The sequence below is a fragment of the Sylvia atricapilla genome, chromosome 1 (assembly GCF_009819655.1).
Source record: "Sylvia atricapilla isolate bSylAtr1 chromosome 1, bSylAtr1.pri, whole genome shotgun sequence".
NCBI lineage: Eukaryota > Metazoa > Chordata > Aves > Passeriformes > Sylviidae > Sylvia > Sylvia atricapilla.
In genome coordinates, this window is record NC_089140.1 from 45,567,248 (window position 1) to 45,587,826 (window position 20,579).

Below are 20,579 nucleotides of genomic sequence, written 5' to 3' on the forward strand. Positions count from 1 at the left end.
GATTTCTCTGTCCCACAGCGTGGGCAGCAGCAGAGTGGCACTGGGTTTGCCAGTGTTTCCACAAGTAAAGAGGAAGTCAGGTCACACAGTAGTATAGGGGGTAAATTATCTGTTTATTTAAAAGGCGAATGCTCAAGCAGTAGAGTGGAAAAAAGAAATGGTGACTACATGGTTATGTGCCAGCCCATAAAAAGGGAAGAGGGAAAAAAAAAAAAAAAAAAAAAAAAAAAAGGAAGGACATAAAAAGGCAAAAAGGGTTTAACCACTCTCTTGTGTTTCAAAGATTTGGGGAACTCCCAGAGGAGCAGGCAAGTGGCTGCCAGGCTACAGAAGGAGGTCAAGGCTGCCCTGACCCCTGCCCGCCCTCTGCCCACAGTGTTGTGTTGCTCCACAGCAGCACAGGGTCCCTGAAAGGCCACCTCCTGTGCTGGCCCCGCAGGGAGCGGGAGCTCCTCTCCACAGGCAGAGAGGGTGCAGGGTCCGTGTGTGTCATGTCCACAGAGCAGGGAGGAGCAGGGGCACTTGCAGATGAAGTATTAGTTCTTTAGAAAGTACAACAGCAACCAAAGGCACAAACGGAGTTACAAACAGCAAAAAAATACATTTTTTCAAGAGATGTAAATTCTCTATTTGCATAGAAAACCTGCTGTAGAAGACACCAGGCGAGAAGTATGAGAACGCTTTCCACATATGCCACGACTCCATCAATCATCAGAGCAGTGATGGGATCTTCAGAGGACCACGTCCCACTGAGCAGTGCAGGGGAAGCATCCTCCACAGCCCCATAAATTTAGGGCACTACAAGCAGGCTCTTCAGGATGTCTTTCCTGGGACCTAGTGAGCCAGCCAGGACTATGGCAGCATGGTCTGAACATGAAGGCATGCTCTAGCAAAGAGCAAGAAGTGTGTAGAGGGAAGGGAAGGTAAACAGTGAGCTTAGGTGTAATTCCATGAAAACCATGTTTGGTCTCAAGCTACCAGTCAACCATTAAAGAAGGAGGTTTATACAAAAGCTGTGGATAAAATAGATTTTTCCAACAAGTGAAGACTTATGAATTCTAACAGTTGTCACACTACATTGAGATAGAAAGAAGATACACCAAGGGGTACTGGGACTTTGGAAGGGGACAAGGGAGACTGACAGCCAAGAAACACCAGAACTGATTTGCTGGGCACAGGAAGTCACCCTGCCATGTCATGGACAGCTGGAGCTGGCTGTCCATGCTGTGTGTAAGGCACAGGGATATGTCATACATCCCTATCTCATTCAGACTGTAACTGGAGGAGGGGAGATGACTATACTGGCTCTTACCCTCCCCATTCACACTACTTTTCTGTTTCTCTTTTAAAAAAAAAAAAACAAACACAAAAATGCCAGCACCTGAGGCGCAACAGGAGACGTGGGAAACAGAAGCAAATGACAACTGTTCTCATGAAGAAGTGAACCAGGTTTGAGAGTGGAGGAGAAATTAGGCTGCCTTCAACCATGTCTGCACAAAGCCATGTCCCAGAGTAAGGTCCCTGTCCTAGGAAGCATCCCTGGAATGCAGCACATGGGGGTCACTCCTAAGCTGACATCCCTACATGCCTGCCTCAAGGTGATTTTCAGCCATGGACAAGTTCCTCCCTCTAGCACCATTCCCACCGTAGGCACAGCACCAGAGGCAAGGGTGTTAACTGGATGCAGAGGTGGAGCAGCAAGCCAAAATTAGAAAATATGAGCTAAAAAGGGCACTCTTCCTCTTCCAACATCTCCATTGCTCCCTACAGGAAATGCCTGACAGACGCCGATGTCCCTTTCCTGTGGGATGCTGACAGAGATGAACACAGGCTAGTGCAGAAGCAGGAGAGCTTCTTCCCTCAACACCCTGCTGCACAGGGCAGACATTCAAGACCTCATGTCTCAGTGACAGGGAGGATATCTCATTTCCCCTCAAATGTGGGGTGTTTCCCTTTATCCCAAAGGTTATAAATACACAATTCCTAATTATGTTCTCTAGATCTGCTTTTTGCTGACGAGAAGAGATATCCAGAGGGAACAGGGGATTGGACAACTATTCAGAAATACCCCTGGATTTTGGTGAAGCTGTGCTCCTAACAGTCAAGGCAGTCTATTTGTTCCCTTCACCAGAAAAAAGGGCACTGCTGTAGCAGAGGACAAGTCCAGGAAAGAATCTCATCCCTCCACAGTAGCCCTGAATGTCACACAATTAATGCATACAAATATGCTTTCTAAGGGGTTAAAAATAAACAGAAAAAAAATCCTTGCACTAATTCCACTTGATATTATTCCTATAAATAATAAAAACTTCATATAGGTCTTTCACAATGCCATGCTTTCGTCCCAAAAACTCCTTTCTCTTCCTTTAGAGAGGGAGCAGTTATCTTTGGTTCAGGTTACAGGGGAGGGGGAGATAAAAGCAAGCATGTTCTGTGGGGGGAAACCAGTAGCATATTCCTAGTTGTCTGTAAATTTAATGACAGTTAATCTAAGGGATGTGATAGAAGGAAAAAAAAAAAAAAACACAAATTAAGAACAGTCTAAATTAAAGGTAGCCTGACATCTGAAGGATGCCAAGCATTAGCAAATGCATCGGAATGCAGCAGCTGGCAACACCTCTGCAGGACTTTGCTGCAACTACTGCCTCCTGCAGTGATGCCTTTTGAGTATGATCCTTCTACAGGTTCAGCAGCCTTCTCCAGGGGCTGGCTGCAAAATTAGTCTAAGGAAACCCGGCATGATGGCACGAACTAGTGGGACAATGTTAAACCCCAGTGTAAGATTAGGAGGCACTGTTCATTCTCTACTAACTCTAGCTACCAAGAAAAGAAACATGTGAATTAGACAACGCAAACGGAGAGAGGTAGTACCTCCATCACAAGGTGTTCACATTGCCTTCTCTTTGACTGCAAAAAATAGACCTGGTACCTGACCTGGCCCTGCTCCCTGGCCTGCAGAGCTCAGCCAGGCAGCTCCCACTCCACACATCTTACATGTGAATGAACCACACCCCCGGGGAAAAGCTGTCCCCCACCAGCACCAGCAGCTCAACATCCCAGCCAACATTTGCCCATTCTTGGCTGCACCAGGCATGGGTGAATGCTCCCACCAGCCTGGCACCATCACAAGCCCACCACCACCTCTGACAAGCACCACCAGTCCTGATCAGTCTCACAAGCACAGTGGGTAAAAATTAACCCCTGGAGATACTTCAGAACCCAAAGGAATCCCACCCAGGGTGCGCTCATCCATCTGCTGCATCCATAGCCCTGTATCTCACCGCTGCTAAGACCAGTGCACCAGGAACGTTCATAACCCAGAAGCAGCACCATTGGATGGGATGGACTAAAGAGGATGCATTTTTCCAGGAAACCTTCAGAGCTGGCTAATCTTGCCATCACATATTTAGTCCTCCAAAGGCTGTAAGAACAAAAGATTAACCAGACTCCCTAGGATGGCACATTTCTGGGAACTGGAGCCAATCTATCTGACAATTATAAACTGTCCTTAAAGGCCATGTAAGAAAAGATTGATAAAGCAGTTGACACAAGGAGCTTAGGAACCCCATCACTTATGAAGCTCTCTCTGGAGATTTGCATTGCTTCTGCAAGTGCTGTAGTGTCTGTTCCAGACCAATATTCCTGAATTTTTTAATGCACTACAAAGTATGTTACAAAACAACCCTTAAATCTCCAGCACAAGTACTTATATATATAAAAACAAACCCAAACCACCTGAAAGGTGTTCCAGGAGAAGGACGCTTTGCTTATTCATGCAACATTTGGATGGCAACATCTCGAGCCAGAAACTGCTCGATTTCTTCTTGGGTCATTATTTCAGATGCAGGAGCTGCTGCCACTGCTTCACCTGGTGCTGGGCTCTTGCAGTTCAGGTTTGAGAAAGGGTTGAACCAGCCCAGGGAGAAGGCACCTCCAAACGCCAGCTTCATTCCTTCCCAGCCACTGATCTTCTCCCAGGTTGGCTTCTGGTTTTTAAGTCGCTCAATACCCTGCAAGAAGAGAAGAGTTTATGGTCGTCTCACACTTGTAGCAGGTGTTTGGGCACCAAGCACTGTAGCACATGCAGAACTGCCTACCTATAGCCAGATCGGTCTATTCCAGTTTGAGTTAACAATGAAGACAGACTCTGCACTACTGAGAGTTTCATCTCCAAATTTAACAGCAAAACCCTCACACAAGATCAAATTCATGGACAGTCTGAATCTTGCTGATGGATTTTGACATCAGTCGCTATTGATTTTTAGGGTACAGAGACGGCTTCTGAAAAGCCAGCCTTTTGGGAAACATGGACCTCTTCTCACGTAGCTTTTTTAATCCTTCCAAGAAATTACAAAATACGGTTACAACGTAAGAATTTCACCTTGTTTGGGTGTTTTTTGCAATAGTTCAGACAGCCAAAATACTGCACCTTTTACCAGTGATCAGGAATTTACCACCGCCACACCTAGACTAGTCACTAGAAGTTCACTCTGTGCCAGTTAAAAGCAAATATTTAAGAACACAACTTCCATTTACCAAAGTGTTGAAGACAAATCACAATGCAAGCCAGATAACCTGCTGGGAGTTGAGAAAATCTGTACAGGTTAAAGCAGAGGCTTCAAAATGGGACAGGAGCCTTGGTCAGTCAATATTCTGAATCATTCCCCAAGAACGTCACTTTTAGTAAAGCAAACATTTTGATTGTACTTAAAGAACAGATCCATCAAATTTGGGCAGTGACATTTTTTTCCTGGTAGTTTTCTCTATGTAGAAATAGGGAACTAAAAATCTATTTTCTTACTGATTTTCTTAAGGCTACAACTGTGTGAAATAGGACACAATTTTTTATGCCCATCTTCTGTATCATGTAAGAGAGGAGTCAGATCTGCAGCTGTGTATGATTCACTTGTGATGATACACAAGTGACCACACAGAAAGAAGTCTGTTCTTAGAGAAGCAAGAATACTGGATCCAAATTTTGATAAACTCAAGGAAAGGAAAAAAATGTGCAAATTAGGTTAAAACTGTAAGAAAGAATACTTTTAGAAGAGCTAGACGAGCAGTACACTTGTCACGTTCTAATTCTACAGATTTTCCTTGACAACACACAAAACATCCAAAGCTTTGCCGTGAGGGGAAAGGAATACATGCAGCAGCTCAGCGGCACCACAGCTGCACTCACTGTCAGCCTCACAAATAAAACAACAGCAGCAGCTCAGTTTGCAGTAACAGAGTCAGCACAAGCGGACCCAGGGGAAAACACACCATAAACAGAAGCACTGCGTGCAAAGCGTTTGTGAATTTCATTCCTTCCTGATTTAACAGCACTAAATGTGCAGAAAGGAATGACGCAATACCAAATTGGGATTCCTCAGGGCTGTAATTTGGGAAAAATTTAAGCCCTGAAGGACTTCGAATGCACACGCCCGTAGCACCTCACCCTGCTCCCAAGCTTGCAAAGGTACCATTTCAAGTGCTCCAGGGAAAATCCCTTGCAGCCTCTGGTTCCCTGGGATGCCACACTTGGTGTGCCACAGCCAGGGCCTGACCTTACCTCCCTGCTGGGCAAGCTGGAGAGGAGCAGTTTGTGCACAGCAGACCCGTGGCAAAGTGTTCTAGCACTACCATGAGCTTTTTCTCCAGGATACTGCATTTCCAGCACCCAGTGGCTGTGCAACCAGGAGGCAGAGGCTTTGGCAGCCTCAAGCAAGAGACCACCTTTGGTAGTGCGCTGTTCCTTAGCGAACTGCAGAGGTTTCCTGTGTGTTATTAACAAACTGGCTGGAGCACGGCTGGAGCACTTACTGTGTGAGCATCTAGAGAGAAGGAAAACAAGTAGCACAGAGCGGAAGGAGAGAGACATCAGGCATTTAAACCCTTCTCTGACAGCACAAGCTTCAAGCCTGCCCTCAGTCATTTGTGTAATCCATTTCAATCCCTGCTGCCATCTAGACTGGGAATACAAATTTTGAACATTTCTGGGCAGCAACCCCCTCATTCCCTCCCCTCAAAAACATTGCTCACCTGCTATCAGCATCTGCTAACCAAGGCAATAAGCAAGGTCAGGCTGAGGTTGTGCTAATGCCAATTAGGGAGCAGTTCATCAGAACAGCCAGGGGCATACTTTCTCTCTCCCAATCTGACCTCGCTAATCCTTTCACAGCATGTATTCAAAATAAACAGAAGTTTTATAATTGTATCTTGATCTAATTTTGGCTGCTGGCCACGTGGTCAGTAGGGCATGAGGTTATGCCTTATAAAGAATCTAAGGGAGATGGAAGGAATGCACAGCTGTTGAAGACATTTCATTACTGTTTAATGAAACTTTTTTTAAAAAAATATACTTACATAAATCTCTCACCATTATCTTAGAAAGTGAGAATTTTGTGTACTGAATTAAACCAACACCTGTTTCTCTTTCCCATCATGCAACCATTCCACTTAATTAACAAAAATGTGCTTAGAAAGTGTCATCTTTCCCTATTTCAAATTACGCAGTTTTGAACCAATACTGAAAAGACATACACTGAGAAGTATAAAATTCTGGACATTCCTCTTTAAGTAAGAGGCACGACATTGCAAAGATGGGGACCAGTTAGACAAGGTTGACCTGTGACCACTCTGATGCTGTAGGATAATATCCTGCTTCTTCACCTACTGCCCTCGGTATCTGCTCCTGCCCAGTGCCAGAGGAGGATGGTGGGCTGCATGGTCTGACCCAGAGGCAATCTGCAGGACAGCTCTTGAATGTTAGAAGAAATGCATTAGTTTCTTCAATGCACTTTTAAGATATGAAAAGAAAGAGCAAACCAAAAGACAAGCAATGAGACAAATTGATGGTTAAGGAGATGGTTAAGGAGAAAACACAGGAAGCATTGCCATTGGAAGTCATGATTAAGGCAGAACTTCTTTTACAGCAGTTCCTTGCACACATTTCTGCATGGAGCACCACTTAGTTTTTAAAACAGAAGTGCTCTGATCAAGTTTGTCCTTCAATTTCTCTTGGCCACACTAAAACAGAACCAGCATCTGAAATCAGGTAGTCATGACCAAGAATGTACTTTCCATCAGCAAACCAGTAAGTCTGCCTTTCTCATATTAATACTGACTTACTTTTAGTACCATTCAAATTGCATCAAACAAAGTTATACAGTGCAAGGAAATCTGAAGGCCCTGTTTATCACCACACACACATGACAGGTACTGCTGGTATTTTGTGATGGTGCCTCATTTAAAAAACAAAACAGTGTGACTGAAAATATCAGTACTATATAATGCTGTTAAACAATTTGCATTTTGGTTGGAAACAAGAAAAACTCAGTAGTTACACATTTTTCCACAATGGTCAGAAGGCCAGAGCAATGTAATTAATCTTCCTCCAGAACACGGAGCTAATAATGGTAATTAAAATAAACCCAAACTGGAATGTATAATTTGTAATCAAAACAATTTTTGAAGCAGTGAACTATAGAGAGATGCATTCATTAGTTAATTGCCTCGGTGACTAAAGCCTCTCTCCTCAATATATCTGATTTTGCATCAAGGCAGCTTTAGGGCCAGACCCTGCCAGTTCAAATTATCACCTGCACATGTCTCACTGCCTGGACTGACCATGGCCCAAGATCCAGCTTAACTATCAAGCTGGGAGCGTTCTCTGAGAAACACCATCACATAATCAAACCAGAGTTACAGCCTCTCCCAGCTGGTGAAATAAACCACTGATTAACAGATCAGTATATTACCAATTAACTCACTTTTCAACTTGGAAGTTGAACACTCATTAATTAATTTTTATATGCTTTTGCTTGCTTGCATACAGAAGTGAAAGTTCAGAAATCCATTACAGATTTTTCCCAAGATTTGGAGCGAAGAAAGAAAGAACAGGAAACAAGTTTTTGGAAAAGTTTTATTGCATTTGTTTTCCATATGGAAGCATTGACAGATTGAAAAGATGCAGCATTCACATTACTTCCAAAATGAGACATCCATTAAATTTCTCCTTCCTTGATTTCCCTCCCTTCCCCCGTGGCTTTGAAGCAGTCTAAACAGGTCAGTTTCCAAAAAAAAATATTTTAAACCAAGGAAAGAAAAGATTCCTTGGAAGTCACAGATGCAGCTGATTTGTATATTTCCTTTGTTTGCAATTCATTTGATGAGCCCATGGGAGTTGTGAATCAAAAATATAATAAAATTCCTGCCTCAACACAAGATGTTGTAATTAACATTAGCAGCTGGAATTATGAATGGTTTAGCTCTACCCGTTTTTGGAATGCCTTCTGTCCCTCCCACTTTTCATCACCACACAGTTCATAACAGCATGCATGCTCCTTACCATAAATATTTCCCAATTTCAAACCTTTACACATATATGTGTGTGTGCTTACACACATACACATGTATGCATAAACAGGAGAAAAGATTTACAAAGCTCTAAACCAGGGCAATGCTAACAATATAGAATCCATCACCCTGGAACACTTATACATCCCATCAATATTAGTCTGTATAGTAATCTGGGCATTCATGTCAGTTTTTCACGTTAACACCGTTTAGCAGGCATTGCTCTAACAAGTCATTTACCAAGACAAACACACACCAAAAAACATGATTCTGCTATTCTAAACACTTGAAAATTAGCTTGCTTTCTTTCCTGGAAGTGTAAGGCATGTAATAATCCAAAGAGTCTTCTAAATCTGCCATAGTTATCCTAAAGGGGCAACAATTTCCTGCACACAAGGGAGGGAACAGATAAAATAACACCAGAAAGATGGAATCAGTTCTGTGGCTGGAAGGAAAAAGGAGGGTGGAGTGGGAATTGCTGTTGGCAACGTTTAAGTACTTTAACTGTTTGTGATCACCAGGTCAACTGGCTCACTTGCTGTGTTGCCTTCTGGTCTTGCACCTTTTGGTACGTGAAGTATCTGCTTCCCCATCCAAGTTCTCTTATGAAAGAGCAATGTGCTCCTTCAGGAAGTCCAAAGGTGTCTGTGTAGGGCTGTTGGCACTCACATGTCATCCACAGAGCTCATCACAGTCAAGAGACAGCACGAGAAATTGCTCAGAAGAGGTGGGTCATAACAGAGAAGAGAGGATCCCCTTCACATTAGTTATGCCATACAGAAAGCAGAGAGGAACAAATGCCAGTAAAGTTAATGTGATAAAAAAAGGAAAAAAAAAAGAAAAGGAAAAGAAAAGGAGAAAAAAAAAAAAAAAGAAAAAAAAAAAAAAAGGAAAAAAAAAAGCAGCAGCAGTTTCAGCCAGAGATATAGAATTATCTAAAATGGTGGAATATAGGGCTTTTTTTTTCCTCTGCAATTATCAGCCATTTAATAGACATAAAAAAGTTCATTTTGCTTTTTGTTTTAAACATTCATGGAAAATTTGTAACAGTAGTGCTGTAATATGTTTCTATTTTAGTGGAAATGCTGGTCAGGAATTCCTCAGACCACATATTGGTATGGGTCTGCTTTTCCTTGGTCTGGTGTTGCGAATGGGCTAAGCCATGCTATAGAGAACGGATGGCCAAATACTGCTTTCATGTTCATCCATTTTGTTTTTTTAGCCCATCTTCTCTCTTCCTTTTTCAACTGTTCTATTCCCTGAAAACAGAAATATCACATTTTCAGTCAAATACTCAGGTTTTGTAGCTCTGGATTCGGGGAAAGGTCTACTCTCAGTCACCCCTTATCCAAAGGACAGAGTAAGAAAACACAAATGCATCTGTACTGCCTTTCCTTTTCTTCTCACTGTTTTATATTTAAAAATACTACAGCTAGAACCTGTTCCTTAGAAATAAAATTGCTTTCATTTTCTTCAGACCTACATACTTCAGAACCATTTTAAGACTGCCATCCAATTGTCTCTGATGTCAATAAAAAAAAATCCCACCACTTAAAACCAAACAAAAAGTATGTGCTTTAATGGCTGAATGCATTATGTGGAAAAGTTTTAGAAGAAACCATTACAAGCTTGCAGATTTAAAAAAAAAAACAAAAACAAAAACAAAAAACCAAAAGAACCAAAAACCCCACAAACCCAAAGATAATCTCTGTAATGCTCCCAGATTCACCAAGCAAGTTCAGGAAGTGCCCATGGCTCAGTGTAGCTGAGTCTACCTGGTGCCTCTTCATGTGTCATTAGAATCACTGCTAAAACATGCATGGGCTGACAGCAGGGAGAGAAGGTTAAATAAGACACTGATTTGAAGAAATCATTGGCATTGTTTAGTAAAGGTTAGAGGCAGAACAAAAATAAGCCATCAAGCAATCAACTGAAACATTCGCTAGTTAAACATTAAAAAGAAAATAAAAATCCGTATTGTGTCTGATGCCCAGGAAGTGAATTTGGTCTTTCAGGAAAGCCATTTATGCCTGGCTGCTACAAGAAGCATCATGAGTAAGAGCAGTCACTGGAGAGCATCACTCTCCCACAGGCAGCAGCAGCAGCAGCTGGCAGATCACCCAGTTCCTTGACTCTGCATCTTTTGCAATGTAAGGTTTCTCCTGACCTACATGTGTCTCCTACGCTACACAGTAATGCACTGCTATACATCTGTGTGCCTCATATTACTGATGCTGGGAGCTCAGCTCAGCTTGGGTCAGCTGCAGGAGCTGTGCTGACCCTCTGTCACCTCCAGAGACAACAGCAAAATACCAGGGTTCTGGGTCCCTTCAGGCAGAAAGGAACCATCTTGGTGGGACAGCATACTCAAGGTGAGGAATGAAGTCTCCCAGTGACTGGAATAGAAAGGTGAAAAAAGGGCAATACACAGCCCCGTCTCTAAAATGCAAATTAGAACACTGCAAGAGAGCACACCAAGAAGCACTTCACCTGGAAATATTCCTCTGCTCAAACAGATTGCTTGCATACAGTTAGCTCAATGCTAGCAAACCAACAATGAATTCCAGGGAGCAGAATCCTTACTGGTACGTATTAAAACAAAACAAAATGAACCCCACAACCTAACAGGGAAAGACCATATTTCTTTCCTTTATGTTAGAATGTGGCATTGTTCCTTTAACATCTACGAGTCCCCAAAATTACACTGGAAGAGAAAATCTGGGGACTTACTTGGGTGCCCAGCTATAGGAAGCAGTTTCTAGAATTTCTTGACAGGTTCCAAAGACAGAGAAATTCAAATTATGATTTCACAGGCAGAATTGCTAATTTACACACTCACTGATGAACACAAGATCAGCAGGATCTGTACCACACTGTACTTCTTCCTGGGGCTCTCCCCATCAGAAAGCACAGTGAAGTATTCCTCTGAACCAAGACAGGTGGAACATCAGCTTCTTGCAGAAGCCAAGCATTAAAGAAAGCACTGCAAAAAAAGGCTCAGAGCAATGGTCCCGTACAGCATATAATGCCAGTCACAGCTCTCTGACAGCAACAAAACACCTACTCTAGCTTCAACTGGCCATGGGCAAACAAGGGGAAAGAAACCTAAAGGAGGCAAGGAAGGAAAGAGGAGTTGTCACACTTTTAAGATATCACTTCTCTCCAGCCACTCTGATTAATTCAGTTACCTGAGCGTGCTTGGTGAAGAGTGGAAGTATTCACAGATGTGGGAACACCCCCAGGAGTCACCAGCTCCATGTTTACAGAAGTGGGCAAATACATGGATTTAGGACTGTAATATTACTATATAATCTCTACTATGCCACCTTCAAATTAGGGATGGCTTGGTGGATTTGCAGCAGGCTGTAACCAGCAGGCTTCCATGAGCCTACTCCGCTCCCTTTTCTTTTTCCCTCTGGCAGGAGTTTTTGAACTGTTGAACACGTTGGAAAATCTTCTAGGCTAAAAGAAGTCTGTGTGTGTGTGTGTGTGTATTCCTACCCCAGGTACTCATCTTGGCTTTCCAGCACATAAACCTGTGAACAGTGACAACCAGGACATACAGTTGAATTTCAGACACTACCAGTGTAAAAGCACTTCATTAAAGGAAAAAAGCTTCTCCAATCCACAGGGACAAATACCCTGTACAGAGTAACCCCAGCTACCTATGTCTACGTTATGGGATGCACTGTCAACACAGCACCCCAGCCGGTACACAGGGTACCCTACTTCCCACAGGAACCATCAGAGAGCACCATCCATCACTGTGCTAGCTCAGCTGGATCTCTCCTCAAAGGGTACATGGGACACCCTGTGCCATAAGCTAAAACCCTACAGACCATCACTGTTTTTACAAATGGTGAGAGACAGGGTAAAGGAGAGAGTGTGAGACACTCACCGTTTCATCAGTGCAGATGGAGTGTACTTGAGTCCCAAACATAACTGAGGTGAAGATGAGAAATAGGAGAGCCTCAAAACACAAGAGGATGAGTAGAATCACTGTAGTCGGTGGAGAGAAGGAACTACATTCTGTGAGGACAAAACAATGGAGTTGGAAGGGTAGACATCAATTAATGCACCAGCGGCAAAACACCTGCTAAGCCACGAGTTTCCCATACCCAAACTATCAAATAAATCATATCAACAACATTCCCAGAAAGATACACAGGGAAGCTCTGACATTCAACCATAAAATGATCACTCCTTCCAATTTCAAAGAAAGTGAAAAATTCCACCAAAACTCCTGCAACACTTCAAGACTGCAACTTTCTTTTCCACTTTGGTGTTTCCCCAGCACACCAACTAGGACGCCATTTCAGGTGGAGGTTGTCTCTTAAATCTTAGACTTAACAGATTTTCCACAGTGATAAGTTCATTAGAAATCTCAAGCTGGCAGCCACGAGCATATGTAGCACCAACACAAAACCAGGGTGTGCTTCCTTTCATAACTGCTCTAAGCCGTGACTTAAAGAAGGTCAGATTAAACCAAGTTCCTATTTTTCCTCATACTCAATAGTGAAAATTCAAGCAAGAGCTGAGAGAAAAAAAAAAAAAAAAAAGGTAATTAGAAAGGAGGAGCAGAAGAAAGCAGTGTTATAAAGCCAAAGTCACAGTTGAGTGCTGTAAAGTTACAGTTGAGTGCTGTAAATGCCAGAACATTTCCAGATTTTTCCAACATCTAAGACTTTCAACGAAAGCCTACATACTTCTAATGAGATCTTAGGCTTAAACAGATACACCATAATCAGAGAGTACCACAATCTGCACAAACACAAGGCAGCTGGAACATATCCATCTCTCCTAACAGCTCTGTTCTGCCACCTAAACCTGGGACAGGTAGGAAAGTGCTTTCCCCACAGGAACAGGCTCTGAGAAAAGAGGTAAGGGAAACTGCCATTTGATATATCCTTCCCTTATGGCCCTGGCCAGTGGAGTCAAATGCAGATGTTCTCAGTGACAGCTGGCAGCTGTTTTACAAAGTTTTGAAGTGCAGAACAACCTCGTGAAATTCAATTCATATGTGTATCCTCTGTAGTACTGTGAACTAAAACCAGTCATTATATTGAATAACACTACAGAAATTCCAAGGAAAAAACTCCTCCTCCTTTTCCAAAAAAATTCACAAGCAGTACATACATGCACACACATTCTTTGCCACCTTGCTGTTGAACTCAGCATTACATTGAGGATTTCCTATATCCATTTGTGGTTTAAGGAATAAATACATAGACTGACCATAAAAATGAACTCACTGAGTGAGTGCTGAGGTTTTTTTTTTGTTTTGCTTTTCTGAGCTGCTTGGGCTCTGGTTTTGGTTTGCTGGGTTTATTTTTTTTTCTGAGGAAAGGAATTGTTTGTTCTTCTGAGGGTGGATTTTTGGATCTGAGCTAGCATGTTTTCCTGGCAGTCTTGCAAGAATGATTCACAGTACCCTTTTAAAAAATGCATAGACATTTTTCTTATCTTTTGCTGGCATTCAGGAAATTATTGCTGTGTTCATGTCAACACCAGGTTATTGCACACATACTCCTTAGGCATCTTCACATATCAGCTTTTTCCTAGGCACTATTAGAACAGTTTTCAGGACAGAGATTCCAGCAGATAAAAAAGAATTATGAAGTTCCAGGACATTAAAAAGACCAAAAAAAAAAAAAAAAAAAAAGAAAAAAGAAAAAAAACCCAACAATATAGCACAGCAGAACCTTGATAACATTCTTCTGAAACAAGGAAACTGCATTTTAAGTTCTTATTCAAAGGATAATCTGTTATTATAATAAGGTATTTTGTTTATACTCACTTGTCCAGTCTTCTTCAAAGCAGTACAAGAAGTGAAATCCCACCATGATTAGAGCATGCAGGGAAATCAGTGCTATATACATCTGAAAAAAAAAAAAAAAAAGGATGCAATACAAGTACCAAGTGAGTTCAAAGACCAATATGCTAAATTTTCCCAACACTTTATTTAAAAGCATTATGCTAAGATTTCAAAATAAAACCAAACCACAAAACAACTCCAAAAACCACCAAGCTCTCCCATCTCTCCTGAAAAAGCACCATGAATCTGGCACAACTACACAGACTCATTCTCTCCTTATGAACTGCTCTGAATGAACACAAGGCAGACTGCTGAATCCAATGCAAAGCTGGATCCAAAACCCAGCCTCCTGTGTCCCAGAGCGGCCTTCCACACAGCTTACTGTCCTTACCTCAGCTGAGTACTGCAGGATTTTTAGGGGACAGTAACACTGATCAAGTGTTACTTGTACAGGATACAAGTATCCTGTACAAATCAAGGCTCACATCCTTGCTCTTGACAGCACTACAGTTTCCCAGAGAAACAACAGTGAATTTGTTTTAACTAGATCTGCTTTCTAGTATAAGGTTCAGAAAATACGATATTTTTAACAAGTACTTTCTCCCAAGGCAGACACTGGCATGGAAACTTTCTCTCAGGCTTTAATACTTTGTACTTAGTAATTTTGGGGTTAAACGAGGTCTCAGCTTTGTAATAAAAATGTATGTTACAAAAAGTTAGAACAAAAGCTATGTGCAATGTTACACATAGATTACACTTTACTAAGATGGGGCTAAAAAAATTACTCTTCTAAACCTACAAACTGACAAAGACAGGCAGATAGCAGAAGTGACAGAGACTTTGTAACAAGAAACACCTCTGAAACAGTAAAAGGCAATTCTGGTTTTCCCTGCAAGTTGAGCATGCTGCTGTTCTTTCACTCCGTTATGTGTCAAAACGAATATCCAAAACCAAAACCAGCTACCCTTATTTTGTTTCTCTCAAACAAATTAGATCTTAAATACAGTCTGCTTGAAAGTGGATATCAAGTTTTAATAGAAACTGAAATCCTTTTGAGAGGACTGGAACACCTAGCTCACTACTCAAGGTAAAAAAAACCCACTTGTTCACAGGAAAGAAATGGGATTCTGAAATAAATTTTGTTCTGTAATCCACTTCCTTTGAAACCACCTCATAGAAAACTGTCTGTCATTTAACTGAAAATCTCCTCGTTTCTGCTTAGTAATATGACAACATACTCCCTCAAACCTACAGATGTCTCTAAAGATTTATTAATAAAACAGAGCATCACTGAAACTCAGCCTTGTAATGTTCACTCTACTCCCACAGGATATTTGCAGTTCACTTCCATGAAACACATTTCAAACCTTCCAGAAATATCCACTGTTCAAGTTTGTACTCCTGTTTTCTTACTCATGATGCAACAGATACAGTACAAGAAGTCAAGCACCTCCTTGGTTTTCAAGTACAAAAATAAACCACTCGCAATTAAAAGGTGGATAATTCTTATCCAAGGGGATGCAGACTTCTCACTCCTTAAGATATGGAAACAGCTCTTATTGCATGAACCCACACAGATACTTGTACAACTGTAATGTTTAGGAACTCTGCATATGGCCTGGGACCATACCAGCCACTCTTTGATGTAAAAGGTTGGCCCCTACCTCAAAGATCTCAACACCACAGTACACTACTTACATTACAAAATAGGTGCTGAACAACCATCAAGACAAACCTTGAAAACCCCTGACAAATGCGTCCTGTGATGCCTTTTCCCATTGCAGTGGATGGATGGGTGGATGGGAGGGCTCTTCCCTAATTAGTGAAACAAGCTGGCAGCAGGTCCCCAAAACACGAAGGAAGAGAACATCAACCCTAGAAGCTGCTTCACAGACTATGCACTGCATTTCAGCACTTCCCACTGGACAACCTCAAGCGTCACCTGCAAAATACTTACTGTAAACAGTACAAAGTACTTCTGGTTATTCTCTCCTACACAGTTATTGACCCACGGGCAGTGATGGTCCATTTTCCGAATGCACCTCTTGCAAACACTGAAAGAACACAGGCTTTTATTAACAGCACTTTGCATTCCAGGAACACAAGGTTTTACAGGGGTTCGGGGGACAAACAAACTCAGGAAAAGACTCAGAGGTGAAATTTGAACATAAAAGAATTTACTTGCCACCATATTTATATTTGTGGTTTGCTTACTCAACTAAGCCTGTTCAAAAAGAACTGTACAATAGCAAACCCACCACTACAAAAATTAATGCCACACATGAGTGGTTCTTTCCAAAATAAGGTTTGAACAATACATTTGGGCAGATAGAAAAAAATCTGTGGTTTTGTTTAGTTTTAATCTATTTGGCCTGTAAAAATGTCCACAGATTAAAACCAAACAGAAATCACAAAGATATAAAAGGTAGTAATGAATAAAAATACTTTTCAGAGTTGCTAACAACAGACTAAGGTTTATTTGACAACATTTGCTGGTAACAGGAACTTTCAAAAAAAGAAAATTAAATAAGGAATTAGAAAAGGTTCTTGACATCAAGGCAAGCCACACACTAACAAAAAATAGCTGTGGCAGTCAGTCAGGAAGACAGTACCACAATATACATTCCGGATAAAATTAGATGTTAAAGCACTTCACAAAACCAGAGTAATAAAATCAAAATTCAAATTCTTGCCAGCGTGCAAAATGTGGCTGGAAGTCAAATAATTAAAACATTATTACTTTGTCTGAACATCATTCTCTTGCTTAGTCAGTAACTGCTTCAACTCACATAATAAAGGAAGTCTTTTTCTCTGCTGCTTTCTCATAGGACAGGAGACGAAAGGCAGTCAGTCTCCTGATACCACATTGTACAAACAAGCACAGAAATCAAATATGAAAAAAACACAAAACCCCAAAGCAAACAAACAACAGACCCAGAAAGGAAACGGCCATTCCAGAACAATTCTGGCAGCAATGAAACAGAAAGCTCTAAGCACTCTGCTAATTTAGTTTTTCTTCTTCTTTTGACCTTAATATAAATAATAAACTTCAACACCCAAACACTTAAGGGAAACTCAGAAGAAAACATAAACATGTACTTATCAGCATGTATGGATAAATAATAGAAAACCTCTCTGTCAGAACAGCCTTTCACTCACTTTAATTGGTGGGAAGGGATAATCCCCAAGGATATGTGCTATGCCTGAAAAACAAATGAGTTGCTATAGGCCTGGTCCTAAATGAAAGTCCAGGCAGACAGGCCCCAGCCTCCCAGCATGGGGCCAGATCAGGAGCTGCTTCTCCTCAGGCAAACCTGGGTGCCCTACTACCTGTCAGCCCCACTTGCAGTGGGAAACAAGAAAAGCCTCATTTTGCCAGAACAAGCAGCTTAAAATTACTTGGAGCTACATGGGGTCTGAAATCAGCAGGTACAGTAAAAGCAATTTATCTGTCAGGTAATGTACTTTTTAAGACAAGTATCTCTCATTGTGATTAAAAAAAAGGAAGGGGTAAGGTGAGGAAGGTGGTGAAGGAGGAGGATGCCTCCCTGTGTGCAGGTGTGCACACACCTCCCTTGGGCTCTGGGAGAAGTGAGTACCCAAGCAACCCTCCAACTGCTCATGCTTCCCCAGAGGGACAACCTGAAGCAGCCAAGCCACAGATGTGAAAGAGACAGGAGAGGAGGCTGGGAGGGGAGTTTTATTCCATGTACACGTTCCAAAAACAGCTGGATGACAGGCAGAACAGGAAGCCAGCTGGTGGAAAAGGAAATACAGAAACCACAACAGTACAGGCAGCAGGGATTTCCCATACTCAGACACTTTACCCCACTCAACCACCTAGCTTCCAAATACTGGCAGGAATAGTTTATTGGGCACAAGGGACTCACTAAATAGCACATTCATCAAAAACACCCTGGCCCCTCTGGCATACAGCTAGCAGTATCTCCTGCTGATGCATATGCCCAACCTTGATGTGTTAAAGCCTAACAAATCTCCCTAGGCCACAAAAAAGAAGTTTGACTGAAAATTCTCAACACCATCTGCGCTCAGTGGATCACCTTCCCAAATCTTAATGTCTAAAAATTTACCTTAAAGGACAGAAAAAAGGACCATGCTGACAAGGTTTTGTGTTAAGCCAGAGTCTTTTTCATTTACCTACACTGCAAGTCATCATCAAGACAGCATTTTAGATGTGAAGTTTCATTCATAATTGAAAAGCTGTCAGAGGGGATTTTACAGTATCATTAATAAGTGATAGGCATGATCACATTGCTCCTGCTGAATAACCAACTCCTGATTTTCATTAAAATTAAAAAACAAACCCAAAAAACAACAAAAAAGAAAAACATTTGCAAACTGAAGCTCTGAAAACAAATACGGAAAAAAGCGAACAGCAGGACAAGTTTGCTCAGCTCATTACCATGTATTTCCCTCCCCACAAGACCACTGCATGAATCAGCAGTAGCCCAGGTATGAGCTCTCTCTGTATGGATTGGGTTTTGAGTAGGTAAGGAAGTTGACACCAGTGCAAACTTATTAACTACTTACTGGAAAGCAGGTTCGCTTGCTTTAAAAGCAGAAGAGAATTTTAGGAAGTAGTTATTTTTTTTGCTCACTGCCTTTAGTACTAAAAAGCTCACTACCAGTTACTCTCTTCCGGGAAGTTTATCCTACCAGAAAAAGAAAGGACATGACAGATCAGTAAGCATACTGATCTATCACACAGCACAAAACAAAGTCACAGTAACTCAATGAAAATGTGGAAGTCTGAACTCTTAAAAAATATATACAGTTACCTTCACTTCAGTTTTAACTTAAATATCACTTCTAAATAGAATACACGGTTAGACAAATGGGTTTGTGAATAAAAACAAAAATGGAAAGACACTGACCCTTCGGGAGACATTTTATTGATTTCTATGCATTTTGGTATAGAGTGTCTCTTTCCAAGTCATGTTTACAAGAAAATTTACAGAATGTCCATTATAAGTCTGGAACCAAGGCAGCACACAAAAATTTTAAGAGTTTCTCACTTTGCACAAAGTAGCCCTGGCCTCCTACATATGAAAAATTGTCAGAAAAGGTATGAGATTTCCTCTGAGAAGCTTAAATGTGTCTGGTACTATTGGACATAGAATTTGTATGCCAATCCCTCAACTGATCCACTCCAGTCTCAGACTCAAATAACAAGGCACACTGGTGAATTATTCTTGAGGTCTTGATGAAACAGCCATCCTCAGAAAAGCCTTTACCTGCAGTGATGTGCTCTGTCGGGTTTGATGCTACAGCACTTTGGGCACTTGTAAACCACCTGTCCTGGCTTTAGCTGTAAACTCTCGATGAACTCTTTTGTGGCATTACCTTTGGGTACAGCACCCTGCAGGAAAAAATAAACAAACCAGGAGATTAACTTGTGGACATTATGGCTGCTAAGAACAACAGGATGACTTAAAACTATGGGAGGGGAAGGAAGAAAAAGAAATAAAAGCTTCCCTAAGATCGACAGGGTTTCAAAAAGAACAAGAAGATTCAGAAAAGAAATTTAAATCTGGTCTTAAAACATGGAACCACATACTCACACATAATTTTGGTGGGGCTTTTGTTGTTTTTTTTTTTAAACATCAATAAACCTCCACTTAAGCAATTAGTCATTTTTAGTCTTACAGTAACCTTAAAATATTTAAGAATCTTCATCTCTCTTTTCACATCAACAAATTTATCATGTCAATGTTTCCTATCACAAACTGACAACTGCAGATGTTTTATGCCAGTAGAAGCAGCTTCTTCTGAAGTATCATTGTGTACACTAAGAGCTGCTGGTAAATAACTCATGTATTTATAGTTACTCTTCCATTGTGTATTTGTTATTTAAATTAGGCTTTAACATTCAAACAGTGAACACTATGAATTGTTACACCTGAGCAAGACCAGGTGAAACACTCTTAGCTGTGCAATTTCCACTTTAAAGTACCTCTTTAAATACGTTACATTGCTGCTACAGGAGCCCAAGTTCACGAGTTTCCAGTCTTTATAGGGACAAAAATTTGTTCAGAAAAAAAATCGACAAAAATACCAAACCAAATCAAAAAACAAACAAACAAAAAACCCAAAAACAAACAACCCACAAAAAAAATCCCAACGAAAGAAACTTTCTCTGCTAAAAAAAAAAAAAGCCATGAAACAGTGTATGAAATCACCGATGGTACATTGGGACAATTTACTTCTGTGAATTTAAGGCTTATTTTATTGAAATAAAACCAGAAATGCAATATTTGAATTGATTTCTGATGAACAATCTCCTTTTAATACATCTATACAACCTCCTAACAGCAATAAACAGGAATGATACATGAGTGAGTGAACTGCACATTAAACCAGGAGTATAAGGCTTTTCTAAGCAGTCTTTGGGGAGGGGAGGGTT

The 20,579-nt window shown here is 41.2% G+C and overlaps 1 protein-coding gene across 3 annotated transcripts in view; it reads right to left on the reverse strand.

Annotated features, from left to right (window-relative positions):
- Positions 1–94: 94 nt before the first annotated feature.
- ZDHHC3 (zinc finger DHHC-type palmitoyltransferase 3) overlaps positions 95–20,579 on the reverse strand; it is a 33,971-nt gene continuing 13,486 nt past the window's right edge. For 2 of the 3 annotated variants that reach the window (XM_066321442.1, XM_066321451.1), the window contains exons 3-7: positions 19,411–19,535; positions 16,113–16,209; positions 14,138–14,219; positions 12,239–12,369; positions 95–4,010 (exon numbers count right to left, since the gene is read on the reverse strand). In XM_066321442.1, the coding sequence (XP_066177539.1) occupies positions 3,768–4,010; positions 12,239–12,369; positions 14,138–14,219; positions 16,113–16,209; positions 19,411–19,535 (678 nt within the window). In that variant the 3' untranslated portion in view covers positions 95–3,767. Of the gene's footprint in view, positions 4,011–8,530; positions 9,600–12,238; positions 12,370–14,137; positions 14,220–16,112; positions 16,210–19,410; positions 19,536–20,579 lie in introns of those variants that run through there. The other variant, XM_066321460.1, reaches the window with a different exon arrangement.